Below are 15,579 nucleotides of genomic sequence, written 5' to 3'. Positions count from 1 at the left end.
ACAGCTAATGTAAGTCGAAACTGCCTGCGAGCTTCTCCTGTACTATACGGTAATTCCTCTACTACAGTAAGTCACTTGGTTATGACACAATCGTTAGCTTATTTTTACAAAAACGTCTGCTACGGAGCTATAACGTGAGGTACAAGGTAATGGAGCCTTTTATACATTGTCGTGTTTCTTTAGAAATAAACAATGGACAAATAGAGTCTTTAAACGCTTCAGATGTAAAGTTATTCGCAGTCAAGTGACGTAAAAAAAAAATGGCGGTCATTGTAATGCTAACAAGAGGTGATTGCTTCGTAGCAACAAAATGGCACCATCGGAGGTTTGCGTTCTGAAGCGAAGCTTACCTCCTTGGGGGAAATGCGACGCCACTAAGCCACGCCCACGGCAGTCGCTATGACGACCAGCCACGCTGAGGCGATACTAAAATCTGCAATGGAAAACGGACGCACAGCGAGTCGAGTTGAGGCGAGTAGAGTCGAGTCGAGGCAAGGCAAGGCGAGTCGAGCAGGTACCATGTAATGGAAAAACGCCATTATATGCATCCTGTCCCAGAACTGCTTGTTACTAACCTAGCTCTGGAGAGTTTACTCCCCAGAGTCCTTATGTTTCCCTTCAACGCCCGGCCGCATCCTGCTGCGTCTGCTGCACCCACCCATGCTCTGCAGCGCCACGTTTCATCCCGCAACGTCCTGCTGTGACATGAACTACAACGACTACCTTCAAAGTCACTGTTCCACTATCTTTAATGCGACTATTATCGCCATCACACCCCCAACCGGCCCCGTCAGACACCGCCTACCAAGAGTCTGGGTCTGCCGAGGTTTCTTCCTAAAAGGGAGTTTTTCCTTGCCACTGTCGCAATAGCCACTGCTAATGCTTGCTCTTGAGGGAATTACTGTAATTGTTGGGGCTTTGTAAATTATAGAGTGTGGTCTAGACCTACTCTATCTGTAAAGTGTCTCGAGATAACTCTGTTATGATTTGATACTATAAATAAAATTGAATTGAATTAGGTGTGTGTGTGTGTGTGTGTGTGTGTGTGTGTGTGTGTGTGTGTGTGTGTGTGGGGGGGGGGTATTACTGGCCGTGTGTTGTGTGTTCTGAGGTGCAATTTAGTCACATGCCATCCGACCAACCATTGGCCCTGAAAAATTATTAAGTACAGTGGGGGGAGGGGGGGTCTTCACACCCCACTACCCTGCTTGATGTGATCTTTTAGCAGGTTAGGGGAGCTATAATGCTAAAGGTAAAGAATGACTGTAGATAATAAAACATATATGAGATGACAGTGTTGATTAAAGAACACATTAAAGTACTCATATTATGCTTTTTGGCTTTTTCCCTTTCCTTTATTGTGTTATATATGTTTTTGTGCACGTTTATAGGTTTACAAAGTGAAAAAGCCCAAAGTCCACCCCAAAGGGACTTACCATCTCCAACAGAAAACACTGTTCACAAACTGCTCCAAACAGCTCTATTGTAGTCCAGCCTTTACTTCCGTGACGAATGTGTGTCACTTTGTAACACCTTATAATGCTCGCCTAGCTGCTAGCATGGCACGCCCTTATACTCTGCTTCTGACTGGGTAGTAATCCTGTGCGTTCGGGAAAAGTCCAGAACGGCTGTCCAACAGACGGCTGTCGGCACAAAAAAAAAAAAAGTCTAATAAAGCGATATTAACAGCCAACTACAGCAGGGGGTGTTAATACGATCACTTGGTGTCAAACTCAACTTCCCAGAGGGCCAAACTGGAAAATAAGAATCACATCAAGGGCCAAACATGTTTAGTTTATTGATAGGCTTTTATTTAATCAAAAAAGTAAAATATATTTGACTGTATCATTGCATGTGTCATATAGTCTTCTCACTTACAGTTTGGTCAACATTAATTCCTAAAGAAGGGAAAAAAGTTCCTGAGCCATCATAGAAAAGAAGCGGCCAAAAATGTTGGAAAAAGTGGCGAAAACGTCACAAAAAATTACAAAAATTTTGGAAAAAGTGACAAAAACATCAGAAAAAGTGACAAAACCTAGGTGGGCCAAAATGTATTGTGAACCTAAATTGATATGCGGGCGGATCATAATCTGCGAGGGGCCGGATTTGGCCCGCGGGCCTTGAGTTTGACACGTGATTATATGCTACATGTAAAAAAATTTCAAAAAATTAGGAAGAAGAGTAGGCCTACTAGTCTGGCTATCACCAGACCAAACTCAATCTTTTAAGATCGAACATTACAGGGCGAAATCAAATCGCCGGCAGATTGGGCTGGGTTTACCCAGCAGAAAGGTGGATGGGAAAAATTCAAAGAAAAGAGGGCCAAGTCTCTCGGGACTGATGCAGCAAAATGCAAAAAGCTCACAGAGGGACATGTTGAGGGACAGACAGCAGAGTTAATTTCACATCAGCTAGAGGTAGGCTACTGTAAAAGCCAGGAGCAGGACACATTAGGCTGCCTTTATCCCTATCTTAGCGAATTGCATAGCCAGCTATTAACATGGGTGTGCATCATGATTATGAAAATGATTGTGCCATTTAATGGTGTCAAACTTAATGTGTTTAATAATTTCTGTTAGGTTAATTTGAAACATTAAATGCGTTAGAAATTAATCGCGGGTTGACCGCGATTTCACTTTGTTGTATATGAGAGGTTGTAGTGAGCTCACTTTTGCTGCTAGGATGAAGATTATGGTATTGACTTAAACGGGACAACATCAGGCATGCATTGGTACCACTCTAAACATGCTAAGAAACAGGGAAGGGGGCTAAATAATTCACCAAATTTAACCAAAAGTTTAAACAAAAAATCCTATAGTTTGCACTTTCTGTCTGTCTTCCATCAGAGTGCAGTTTTTCCTTGTCTTTCATATTTGTATTTACTATTGTGGAACTGGCAAAGACCTGGTGGTTGTTTGTGAAAGCTTCACAGACAACATTGATAGGGCCTAGTCATTTTCATCATTTCACAGCCTTAATATGAATCAAAAGCGTAATATGACAAAATATTAAATAGGTTATTCAATGCTAATTCTTTAACACAGAGCAACACCTACTGTATTATATCATCAATAATAGCTAATAACCTATCTTTAAAATCATTTGTTTATTCAGGTTGAACATGGTTGCAGCACAAATGATGACAGGGTAGTAACTACTCTCAGTGAAGTTTTGGTATAGGCATACAGAATATCTAATCCCCATGTTCAGGTACAGCAAGTAGAATACTTTATCTCTGAAAGTGTTGTCAGTAATACTCTGTACTGTTTTATAGTTACAAGTTTGTGTAATTTGGGGTTTCTGTAGCCAGTGACATTTCATTATTTGTGTTTTATTTTCAATGCAGATGTAATGGCATTGTACATTTTTAGTTTTTATTTGAAGGCTGAGGCTTCATAAATAAACACAACCCCAATTATCATCATTGGTTTTGAGATGTTATTTGCTGTAAATACCTTGTCTGATAGGCTACAGTTTTGTGGCATAGTATAAGGACATCCTGGCTAGTGTCTTTTGCGCACGGCTAGGGGCGAATGGCCGGACGATGGGCCTATTTGGGAGAAAATCCAGGGCTGTTTTTTTAGCCCCAATCCGTCCCTGCTTACCTAGGTACTGCGCATGTGCGATAAAGCTTAGATCGGGCCAAAAAAATCAAGCCCGACCCTACCCGAGCCTGTGCACGTTGTGTCCAAGCCCGGCCCGGCCGACACATTAACTGTAATTATGAGCCCGAGTCCAAATTAAACCCGACAATTTTTTAATACGTGGGCCGTTATAACTGACGTTCTACAATTCCTTTTACCTGTGAGTAACGGATCAAGGCAGCAACATAATAAAAGCCCTGGAACCATAGAGACCTTTTTGTCTTGATCACCTAATTAATACTGTTTTGCGGCACGGTCTGCAAGCCAACGCACTGGCCAACAAGGCGCCGGATATAGGAGAGATCATATCTGGCATGGTTGCGCAATTATCGAAGACAGTGCTACAGATGGGGGAGACATGATTAAGCACAGTTTACCTCACCCTTAGGTCAGTGCAGGACATAGCCCAGAGCTGGGAGAAGCTGGAGAGGCATAGCTTTCTCCCCACCCAATTAGGCTAATAAAGTAATGATTAAAAAAACACAAATGCTTGCTCAAGGGCCCGGCCGGCCCGAGGATAGTGGCGGGACATATACAGTTCGGGCTCTGGCTCGGGCAGAGAATCTAAATTCTAATGTGCGACTCCCAACAAAGATGGTACAGAAGTGAGATGCCTCACTCTGTAGCTAAAACAGAGAGCTCAACACACAGGGTGAAAAGAGGAGCTACAGCAATGTGCAGTACAACAAAAATATGGTGTTTTTTGAAAATGAAACCATTAAACCCATTCTGATATAACCTCTAAATCTAGTTATAAACCTGAAAATGAGCATAAATGAGCACTTTAAAATATATGAAAATGTCGTGTTGAAAAAGAAGCTTTCAAAATACTATCAAGGAAAACTAGAATTATTGCCTTCTTACAGAACCAAAGGTCTCAAGAAGATGAAAAATGAATGATACCTGGAGAGTCTAATGTATTGTATTTTAATGTTAGTAAAGCTTGGTGCAGAGACACTTCTAATTAGTGTCAGAATTGCCAGAGCTTGAATAGACACCAACAAGAGCACTTCACAAATGAATGGCCTGAAAACCAAAACTCCCCCACACCCATGAAAGGATCTGCTGATGAAATGTCTTTTATGCATATGTGAGTGAGTAGAAAACCTTTGTGCAATTCATAGGAAGAGAAATATAGGACTAGTGCTGAATGGCCATGTGTGGTAACTGCACACCACACAGAAGCTATTCTTGACCTTACTTAAATCACACTTTCAAAACAGAGATTAGGAGTCCCTCTTGTGGCAGGGGCATGAAATGGCAAGTGCACTTTTTTCAGAGTTCCTGAGAAAAAGAAACAAATTATTCTGTGAAACAACGCTAGTGGGTGCTTAAGGTTTAAAATACCTTGATTGTTTTATGATGTCCATATTGATTGATTTGCCTTTAATTCCAACGTTTTCTCCCGGAAATTTCAAGTACATGCAAGTTGATTTTCATGTCATACTGAAATGAACAGTACTGTAGAGGATAGTGAAAACACTTTCATGAATCTAAAAAATATGCTTTGAAAAGAGGTCAGCAGTATTACTGTGGTTTGTAATGCAAAAACACTGCGTGGTAGCATTAGGGGAGGCAAGTTGTCAGAGAAAATGTGTAATAAACAGAGCTTCAGCAAATCAACCAACCTCAAATGTCATTAACATAAGAAAGCAGTTTGTACACTTCCATTCATACACACACACACACGCAAATGGAGAGAGAGAGAGCTTTTACACATGTAAATACGCTAATGTTGACTGTTTATTTAAGGCTAACCCTCTGAAACGGGCAGAATGTGAATTAACAGCATCCTCAGAGAGGCTGACAAGTGCTACATTCCTAACATCCTATTACAGAGAGTACCCTGCTGCCATGCTGCCACTGGGTCACAGGAGTTATGCACACACAATCACAAATTCACACACTCGCATACAAACACACACAGATATAAAGCCAAAGGAACACGTACAAACACATGGAAGATGCACACAAACATTTATCTGAGCAGTGGGATTGTCTAGCCTCGTGAGACCATCCAGATCTCGCGAGCTCCAGTTTTCCACTCGCAGATCAGCAAATGCGAAGCAATCCATCTGGCGGAGTCAGGTTAGGGATTGTCACCTCCCTGCCTGACATTCCTGCTAGTGTGCCAGAGAGGGCTGGAGTTAGAAGGGCACAATGGGCGGAGGGTCGACGAGAGTGCAGAATCACACATTAGAAAGCAAATGCTGGGCCAAAACACTGTCTAAAATATCTGTTCTTTGTCTGATGGAAATTACCTTCATATTGTGGTAATACATAATTTTAAATACCATAAAACCTTAAGCTAGTGAATTATGTATAACTGTTTTACAAGAGTGTGTTCACTCTGGTGATTTGTGATGCATCACTGACTGATGTAAGAACCCCAGTAAGAAATAACTGAAAAAAGATGGAAAATATGATTTTTATGTCAAACAACATAAAATTACCTTTTCTCGTTAGGAACTGTTAACAGTATTATTTCCACAAAAAGTATTTAACATCAGTCAATACATTCAGTATGTAAAGCATATGTTGATGCAATACATAGGAATCTAGACTCTGTACCCAATTAAGAAGAAAGTTGAGCACAATCACATTGAATTGAACTCTTTGTGATTACCATTTCTGAATTGAATTGAGTCAAATTATTTTCTCCTTTCAAATATAGAATTAATTTTAATCTACAATCAACAGGCCTAATTTAAGTGTACTGAGAAGAGGCAGATCCAATTTGAAAGGGAGCACCCTTGTGTCTTTTAACGTTAAAAAGTTTAGTGATGCCCACTTGGCTCCCTCTCACATGTCAAATGGTGGCCAAACAGGTTTTTCTTTTCTTTACCTTAGAAGATACAATGAGATGTTTAATTGTTTAATATAAATCGACATAATTTCTCCAGTGAGACGCTGTTTTATGAGAATTTAAAATTATGAAATAACATTTCATAATAATGATTTGAGTTGTAATACGTGATTTAAGTTTTTCAGTTCATTGGTTTATTTACACAATGTATGCATTTATTTGTTGTCTATTTAATATCAAATTCATGTTAACGTTACGTGCTAGATATTAGTGTGACAGCTCGTGGGTTAAACCTGGCTCCTCCGCGCCTTTAGGGGGCGCGTGTTCGCTGTTAATAAATGCCATCGTGGGTTGACGAGGGCCGCCCAGCCATGTTGAGGAGTCTGTCAAGCAAACTGCAGCCCGCCATTGTGTAGAAACCAGGCTCTATAGAGAGATAGGGGCGCTTGGGTGAAACTCTTCAATAGCTAGACCAATTCTGCACCCTTACGCTTTTATTTAGGAGTAAATACAGTTACACAGACTCCGGGGGGGAAAGACATGTCAGCCAGCAGCCTTCTTGAACAGGTAAAGAGAGGTATTTTCTGAACATTTACGAGGGCCAAATTTCTCAGCATCGCGACGGCTAGCGAGGATAGCTTAGCTCAGAGGCAGCGGCTGTGGCTCAGTAGTGCAGTAGGCCTGACCACCTGCTAAAGGAACTGACTGCTGAAAATATATCTCTTCATCTATTTTTCCCCTTCCTCTCTTCTCATAAATCAAACCTTCATGAATCACCTGGACCCAATCCAGAGACCGAAAGGCCAAGCTAATAAAGGTAAGAACAAATATTCGCTAACATCTACTTGGGTTGAGTGAATGCGGATCTTTTTATGTGCGGTGCGCTTTGAAAACCTTACGTGCGCGGATGCGATAGCTTGTCTCCTATAGCTGCTTGGCAAATGGGCCTGTCTGTTTTAAGTTGTCAAATGTTTTTGCTTTTGATTTGCTACTTCAATGAAACTCAAAACTACATTGTGTTTTAATAAATGTTCTCCGCCTTTACTCAAAAATCGTGAGTTTCCTTAACATCCCTGAAATGGCAGGTTCCCACAGTTAGCGATAGCATTAGCTATCTTGACTAGCTAATGTTAAATGGCAACATGATACACATCAGCATCCTTTTCCTGGTTGAACTTGCAATGCTTTTTAATGCACTGACAGGTGCTAGAATACACGCTTACTACTCGGGCTCTCTTTTTATTGGTCACTGCAACATATTTTTGCAGTGTTTAGCTACAGGTGCCGTCCTATCACGCTGGACACTTGGCTAATGTTAGCAAAGTCCGTCATGTTGAAAGGGCTCTTGGCGCTCGTTAACATGGAGACGCTGCGCATTGCATGCAGCTAACCACCCAGCTAGCGCGCTAACATTAGCTGGTTGCTAAGTTAACCCAAAATGACACGTCTTCCGACATGCCTTTTCTGTGTCCTAATGGGCCTCGCGCTTTCCCGTCATCATGTTGTTCAGACTGTAATGTAAGTTAACATGTGTTTACTAACCTGTCTGTGTTATAATTGAACTTGTCCATGTTCTGAAAAGCTAATCCCATCCCAGAGTCTCATGTCGCCCAACACCGTAACCTCAGCAATAACGGAACACTCAGAAACTTGTGAAAACAAAACACTTTTCCACTTGCAATAGACATACATTAAATCTGCGCTGGAAATATCAGTATTTGCGTGTACCTAGACTACATTTTAAAATCTATTTTGATGAGAGAATCTGAATGTCTCAATGAAGTGTTTTGTGCCAAGTGCATTCAATTCTTTACTGGGACTGATTCATCTTTATGCAAGATTATGCTGTGTAATCAGAAGCCTAATGAGCAGTTATAGTATTTGATGTCTTATGTTCAAGCAGGCATTTCCTGTGTCACTCAATAATTGCAAGGAGTGGTTATGTTGTGTAACAAATGGTGATGATTCTGATGTGATGACCAGATATGTCACCGCTCACATCTCTGTAGTCACACAAACCTATATTCTGTGTTTACATCAGTGTTGTTTTCTTTTCAGTGCAAAACGGAGCTGTGACCCAAAAGGATACCTTGAATGACGATGAGTTTGAGCCTTACCTGAATACTCAGGCCAGACAGGTAAGCTTTTATTGATCGGGGTTTGCCAACAGGTGCTGCTTTTCAGTTAAACCGCTTTTATTATTTTAGGCTAAAGTACCCTCAAATTATCAAACGACTGAAGTACCTTCAAGTTAGTTTTTCTTCATGGTTAATCATAAATCTTTTAATTTGTCTCTCAATCGATTTAAATCAACAAGTTATAGTTTCAACCTGGACTTCAGTACATGGCTTTTTATTTTAAGAATTTATTTTTGTCTTTTGAATCTGAATCACCTTTGAATTTGAATCACCTTACACATAAGGAATATGACCCCGGGTTTTGCGTTGCTGTCAATGCACTTGCACAGAAATAGACATAACAGCTAAAACTAGGATAACAAGCTGGACAAATAAGGTAAAGACTAGACAGGACTATTATGTACACAAGTATGGAAAAAAATGTTTAATATTAAAACAAAACTTCTATATGCAAGTGTTTTGTGAGTTCTAAACTATACAAATAGTGCAAAGAAATAATACCTAATGGATCTACATGGACTAGATGATTATCTAGTCATTTAGGTGTATTTATAAAAAAAAAGTAGCTCAATTCCTAAAATAAGTCGCACGTATCCGGTGTCAACAGTAATGATGGCCTGATCAGTACTGACATTGCAGTTTGGCTCAGAATATCCCTAATATTGACTTGTTAATGCTACCTTGGTAAAATGCATCTTTGTTTGATGTATTTGATATTTGGGATTTGGGAGTTAAGAGGGAAGTTTTATTCATCTGATTTGTTGGTAAGAACTCCCAACAAATTTCCCTACCCGAAGATTCATATACGTACTTGTAGACTGCCTTGTTTCAGGGGCCTCTTTTTATGTGTGCACATCCTTGCTTTTTGCATAACCAAAGAATACAGGAAAACAATGATTGTGCAGTGGGAATGAGCGCTTCTGTATATTAAGTTTTCAGTGGCCTTGAATTGTATTTCTCTTTGGTAGATGGATTTCCCTTTTGTGTAGTAACAGACCCACTGTCTGAAGGGGGACTGTAGAGGAAAATAATGGAGCCTGTGTTTTCCTTCACTGAGAAGAATCAGAAATCACCATCAGAATGCACCATCCTTTAGTTAAAGAGACTGTTAAACCTTTTTCTTAATGTATAGTGCAGTGCTGTGCATTTACAGATCAGGTCAGAGGAGAGGAAGGGCACTAAGAAAGCATCATTGTGTGGTGAATTCTTGGTTTATTATGATTCTATTAATAATAAAAATTAATAATGGACAATTCAATGTATTTGCTCATCTTTTATCTTGGTCTGACTGTTTGGATCTACAACAAGGTATAAACGTATCAAAACAATGTTAATAATGATCTGTTATCAATTAAATTAGAATTTGTTGTTGCAAAGAATTCTTTTTTTGTTTTGTTTACCTCTTGTCACTAAAACTAATTATTTTTCTATTTTAGAGCAATGCCTATACGGCCATGTCGGACTCGTACATGCCCAGCTACTACAGCCCCTCCATAGGATTTTCCTACTCCTTAAATGAGGCAGCATGGTCCACAGGTGGGGACCCTCCTATGCCTTACCTGGCCTCCTATGGACAGTTGAGCAATGGGGAGCCCCACTACCTCCCGGACGCTATGTTTGGCCAGCCAGGCCCCCTGGGGAGCAATCCTTTCCTTGGCCAGCACGGTTTCAACTTCTTCCCCAGTGGCATCGACTTCTCGGCATGGGGCAATAACAGCTCTCAGGGACAGTCGGGGACACCGCAGAGCTCTGGCTACAGCAGCAGCTATGCCTATGCTCCCAGCTCACTTGGGGGTGCCATGATCGATGGACAGTCCCCATTTGCACCTGCTGCCAATGAGCCCCTGAACAAGGCACCTGGTATGAACAGCCTTGACCAGGGCATGGCAGGGCTCAAGATCGGTGGTGCCGCTCCTGGTGGTAATGGGGACATGGCTCCTAAGGTGGTTGGCTCTGGTTTACCTGGTGGGGGTCCCCTTGGCCCTGTATCATCTGTAGGACCTCCCAGCATGCCTCCTGTCTCAATTGCCCCTGCCAAGCCCGCCTCCTGGGCCGATATTGCCAGCAAGCCAGCCAAGCCTCAACCCAAGCTGAAAACCAAGGGTGGCATGGCCGGTGCCAATTTGCCTCCTCCGCCCATTAAACACAACATGGACATCGGCACTTGGGACAACAAGGGCAACATGCCTAAAGCTGCCACCCCACAGCAGGTGCCCCCTATTCCCAGCAACGGGCAGCCGCCCAATCAGGCTTCCCCACAGCCAGGAGCTACTGCTGTAGGGAACCCACAAATGCCCCTCAGCAATGGACAGCTGGTACTTCCTGTTTCCCAGATGGGGCAGCATCAGCTTCCACCCAGTGGGCAACCAGGTATGGGTCAGATGCCCCAGCCTCCTCTTTCCCAGGGTCCTCCTCCCAGCCAACAGCAACCATCTCAACCTACTCGTTGGGTCCCTCCACGGAACCGGGCCAATGGATTTGGGGATGGCAGTGGGAGTGGTACAGGCCAGTCACCTCCCACTTCGTCTGGTGTGGGTGTGGTTCCGGGAGTCTCCTCTGAGCCTCACCCAGTCTTAGAGAAGTTGCGCATGGTCAACAATTATAACCCCAAGGACTTTGACTGGAATCCCAAGCAGGGTAGAGTGTTTATCATCAAGAGCTACTCAGAGGATGACATCCACCGCTCCATCAAGTATAACATCTGGTGCAGCACGGAGCATGGCAACAAAAGGCTTGATGCAGCTTACCGTTCATTGGGTGGCAAAGGGCCGCTTTATCTTCTGTTCAGTGTCAATGGGAGTGGTCACTTCTGTGGCGTAGCAGAGATGCGCTCACCCGTGGACTATAACACGTCTGCTGGCGTGTGGTCACAGGACAAGTGGAAGGGTCGTTTTGATGTGCGCTGGATCTTTGTTAAGGACGTTCCCAACAGTCAGCTACGGCACATTCGACTAGAGAACAACGAAAACAAGCCAGTGACCAACTCTCGGGACACACAGGAGGTACCACTGGACAAGGCCAGGCAGGTGCTAAAGATCATCGCTGGATATAAACACACCACTTCCATCTTCGATGACTTTTCTCACTACGAGAAGCGTCAGGAGGAGGAAGAGTGTGTGAAAAAGGTAACCAAAGTTACTGTTGAATAAAGTGAGTGATAAAATGGATGAATGAAAGTGTGCTGCTTTGAAAAAGGGGCAGTATATGAAGCTATGGCTGTGCAATTACTCAAAATTTTAATTGCAAATACGATCTTGGCTCCTAATTAAATAATTGCAACATCTTTACAAAAGTCCACGAGTAATTGTGTTGAATAATCGTAATTTCAATATTGACCAAATATTTTTTTTCCCATTTATCGAGCGGCCCTATATGAAGCCGGTTTGGGTGTGCATGTACAACTTTTCCTTTTGCATTACAAAGAAATTCGGGAGCAGCTCAATGTTTTAAAGCTGGATTGGGATCCTTGTCAAAATTCAGTGTGATTATACATAGTAGGGTATTTTTTTTTTTTTTTTTTTTTTCTTTTTTCACTGTGGTGTTATGTGTTTTACCTGTTTCTCTGTGTCACTCATATGTATTGCACTGCTTTACAATAGAATAATGGACACAGAAGAATGAATTACTTGTCAATACTCTCTCAAAGCTAATATTACAAAATGGAACTATTCAGTGGATTACATGAGAACTTCTGGAAATTGAATTTATCGGTTTGTATTGTGGTTAAGTTGTTTCATTTTGATAGCCTTATCCGGAGTTTCTGTTATCGTCAACACATACTCGGCTGTGCATTCTCCTGAAGATATGTGAAATGTGTTTTTAATTTTTTTTTTTTTTTTTTTTTAATGCCTTATGTCTGAACACACATCGGTATTGGGTGAAATCTGTTTAGTTTATTTTGTGTTGGAACTTTCAGCATTAACATGAGGAAAAAATAGAGCAAATGTATATTGCAGCTCATATAATGTAGTGATACTTGTATGCATCTTTTGCATTTCTTATTATGAAAAAGGTACTGTTTAATACTGAGGCTTGGGTGTCCTGCACCGTTGTATTGCATCCTTTTACCTGACATAGGAACAATTAGGGCAAAGTATTCCAAGACAACATAAAATTACTTCCTTTACATAACAGCTCCTTAACCGTAATTGCTATTATTTGCCTAATTTCTTATTAGATGTAGAAAAACTTGTTGTTCTGTAGATACAGAAGCATTTATTTTTCGGTGTTTATTTTAGTGTGTTCATGCAAAGAACTGTTTTAGTTTGATCTTTATTTACTCCACTGTATCTTTTGTATATTTGAGGTATGCTTATAAGCATAGTATATAGCCTGTTAAAGCCACACAAATGTGTTGCTTAAAGGTTAAAATATTTAAGTATTTTCATTGTTTTGCAATTGTACAGCCCCTGTTTTTCTTCAGCTATTCATTTACGAAATGTGAGAAACTAATCATCACATTTTAGATGATGATTCATGTACAAAATTTTAATAAGACTGACAGCAGTTGTCCAAAACTAGTGAATTATTCTTAAAAACTTGTATTAACACCCGACTTCAGAACATCTACAAGGGATGAGCTTGGTATATTCACTTTTTATCCAGAGCATACATTAGTAATTCAAGTTATGCTTTTTAATTTTTCAGGTAATTTGTTAATTAGGTTATAGATTTGGCATGTGAGACATTTTTACCAAAATCAAATGCCTGTGTAATGTCAGTAGACAAAGTTGTAAGCTATAATTTAGTTTATCATGAAGGGGTGTGGTTAATGCAAAGTTGCCAGACTTTTATCAGCAGAGGATTTTGATCAGACTAGTTTCCAATGCCTCGTTTCCACTGCATGGCTCCATCAACTCTCTTGTTACCAGGTTTGCTTCCCACTGCAGGAAGCACTCCCTCAGTGTAGGGGGATTCTCAGCTGATCGCCCATAGAATTGTTGTGTTAAACTGCCGTGACATAATCTTCAGTGTGACACTCGCTGAATCCTTTCATTGGCCACCAATCAGGACTGTCTGCACTTCATTTGTTGTACAGTGTAGTTTTGTGGGCTGCCATTTTTAAAAATATAGGTCGATTGAATAAAAAAATTGCACAGCTATTGACGGAAGCTTGGCAATTTTGAAATTGGCGGGTTTGTGCAGGATGTTGCGGCAGTGACCATTCTCTCTGACCAGTCGCTGGTCCGCAATGATTTCTCAATTCAGAGGTGGTGCCAAAAAAAGTAACCGATATTATCTATAACTTTTTCTTATGGAAAACCAAAAAAAGCAAGTTGAGCATAGCCGTGCCATGCAGTGAAAATGCAGCATATGTACCTTTTTTTTTTTTTTTTTTTTTTTTTTTTTTTTTTTTTGGCCAAATTTCTGAAATCTGGTCTTAGTGACTTGTCTGTTCCAGTTACACTCAGTCTTTACTCCTGTGTGTGACAGGTGGAGGTCCAAGGCAGTGAGCCATATCCCAGCAACCCAAGCAACAGGAGTCATTACAGGCTGCAGGTAACTTGCTTCATCAGTCACTAGATGCAGGAGCAGTTATAATTTCAGACATTTTCAGGTTCATATTAAGTTTTTGCAGTTCATGAATGTTAAGCAGAAGTCAAACATCTACAACCTGTATCTGTTACTATATTGGAACTGTCCTTTACAGTTGGGAAAGAATTGCAACTTTCATAAACAAATGGAAACTGGGAGGGCATGTGCACATTTGGCTTGTTTAAAGAAGGAACCAGAAGGACTTGAAGGAATCTGGATCAACTGTAGTTTGAAAATGCAAACCTTTTTGTATGTTGTGTGTAACTTGTGTATTTTTTTTATTTGTGTTCTAGGAGCGCCAAGGACGAGTCAAGTAACAGTTGGTGCTTTGGTCAAAAGACTGCAATGCCCCCCTCCCCTCCCCAAAAAGCCCTGCCCACCCTATCATTACATCCAGATCTCTCTAAGAAATTCTAATAGGGGTGAAGAATTAACTAAGGACAAAAAAACTAAATGAAGACATTCTTGATTTCTTTTGACTTTAAAGACTTACTTCGAACTTGTAGTAAAAAGAAAAGGAAACGATTATTCATAGGACTACAAATAAATGCATAGCATCCTTAGGTGAAATCTTTTTTGCCCCACCCCATTCCATTACATATGCTTTTCCCTTGTATGCTGCTTTTTCCTTCTTTTTTTTTTTTTTTTTTTTTAAGAAAGGATCATCCTGTTTTTATGGTCCAAGAGCAAGTCTGTAATTCTCACACAAACACAAATCCAATAGAAATTCGTAGTGTTGGCTTATAATAGTGTCCCAAAGGCAAGAATGGGCAGTTTGTCTCATTTTCTTTGTAAACCCCTTCTCACCCCCTGTCTTCTGATGATGATCACATCTTTAACCAAGACCCAGTGGAGTTTCCTCTTAAGTGGATTTTCATCGTATACTGGTATCAACTGCGCTCACTCCAGAATCTGTTTCGTACATGCTTGCCATGGTTCTGTTTGAGAGGACTATGTTCAGGATGGCCCTCTATTTTGTTTTCGCATGTGGAATGTTGGACTGTGTGTGGGGAAAGGTGGAGTACGGAGGATCTGGAGAGGAAGAGTAGGGGAATGGGGGGGGTCAAGAGTTTGAAAGCAGAAGAAATGTTATGTTGATGAGCCTTGCTCAGTGTATAATTTTATGGTCTAAAAAAAATTGGGGCCCTCTGTTAACAGTCTTCATTGGACTTTATTTACCCTTCTTTCTCTTGGACAAATTAATTCATCGTTGCTATGGGCTGTTTTTGTTTTTTCTCTTTCCTCCATTTTCTAAAAACAGTGATGCGAGTGGCCTTGCCCCCACTCTTTCTATTAATCAGTTCAAAAGTAATAAATGTGGTATATTAAGCAGAACTGGTGTGCATTCCCCTTGTTTGACTGTACCGCAATTTTGTCATGCAGTCTGTGCATTCCTTTCATCTGTTTTTCTTTTCCCAGATGGGTATACGAATGAATGTTTCTCTGCTAACCTTCA

General features: G+C 40.9%; 1 protein-coding gene across 1 annotated transcript; it reads left to right on the top strand.

The window, feature by feature from the left end:
• Window positions 1-6,794: 6,794 nt before the first annotated feature.
• Window positions 6,795-14,487, top strand: ythdf2 (YTH N6-methyladenosine RNA binding protein F2). Its single transcript, XM_028566636.1, has 6 exons — window positions 6,795-7,017; window positions 7,243-7,267; window positions 8,509-8,588; window positions 10,025-11,713; window positions 14,022-14,087; window positions 14,417-14,487. The coding sequence occupies exons 1-6, from the start codon at window positions 6,991-6,993 to the stop codon at window positions 14,438-14,440; spliced, it is 1,911 nt and encodes a 636-aa protein (XP_028422437.1). The 5' UTR covers window positions 6,795-6,990; the 3' UTR covers window positions 14,441-14,487.
• Window positions 14,488-15,579: the final 1,092 nt, after the last annotated feature.

Source organism: Perca flavescens, chromosome 20 (genome assembly GCF_004354835.1).
Source record: "Perca flavescens isolate YP-PL-M2 chromosome 20, PFLA_1.0, whole genome shotgun sequence".
Lineage (NCBI taxonomy): Eukaryota > Metazoa > Chordata > Actinopteri > Perciformes > Percidae > Perca > Perca flavescens.
Note: the sequence above shows the minus strand (reverse complement) of the source record. Positions and strands in the feature narration are given on the sequence as shown.

Bases quoted from the DNA above. Each gene is read 5' to 3' on its own strand.
- ythdf2 (XM_028566636.1), top strand. From the start codon at position 6,991: ATGTCAGCCAGCAGCCTTCTTGAACAG. The intron at 8,589-10,024 runs GTAAGCTTTTAT...TTTCTATTTTAG, and splicing joins TGAATACTCAGGCCAGACAG to AGCAATGCCTATACGGCCAT. The intron at 14,088-14,416 runs GTAACTTGCTTC...TTTGTGTTCTAG, and splicing joins GGAGTCATTACAGGCTGCAG to GAGCGCCAAGGACGAGTCAA.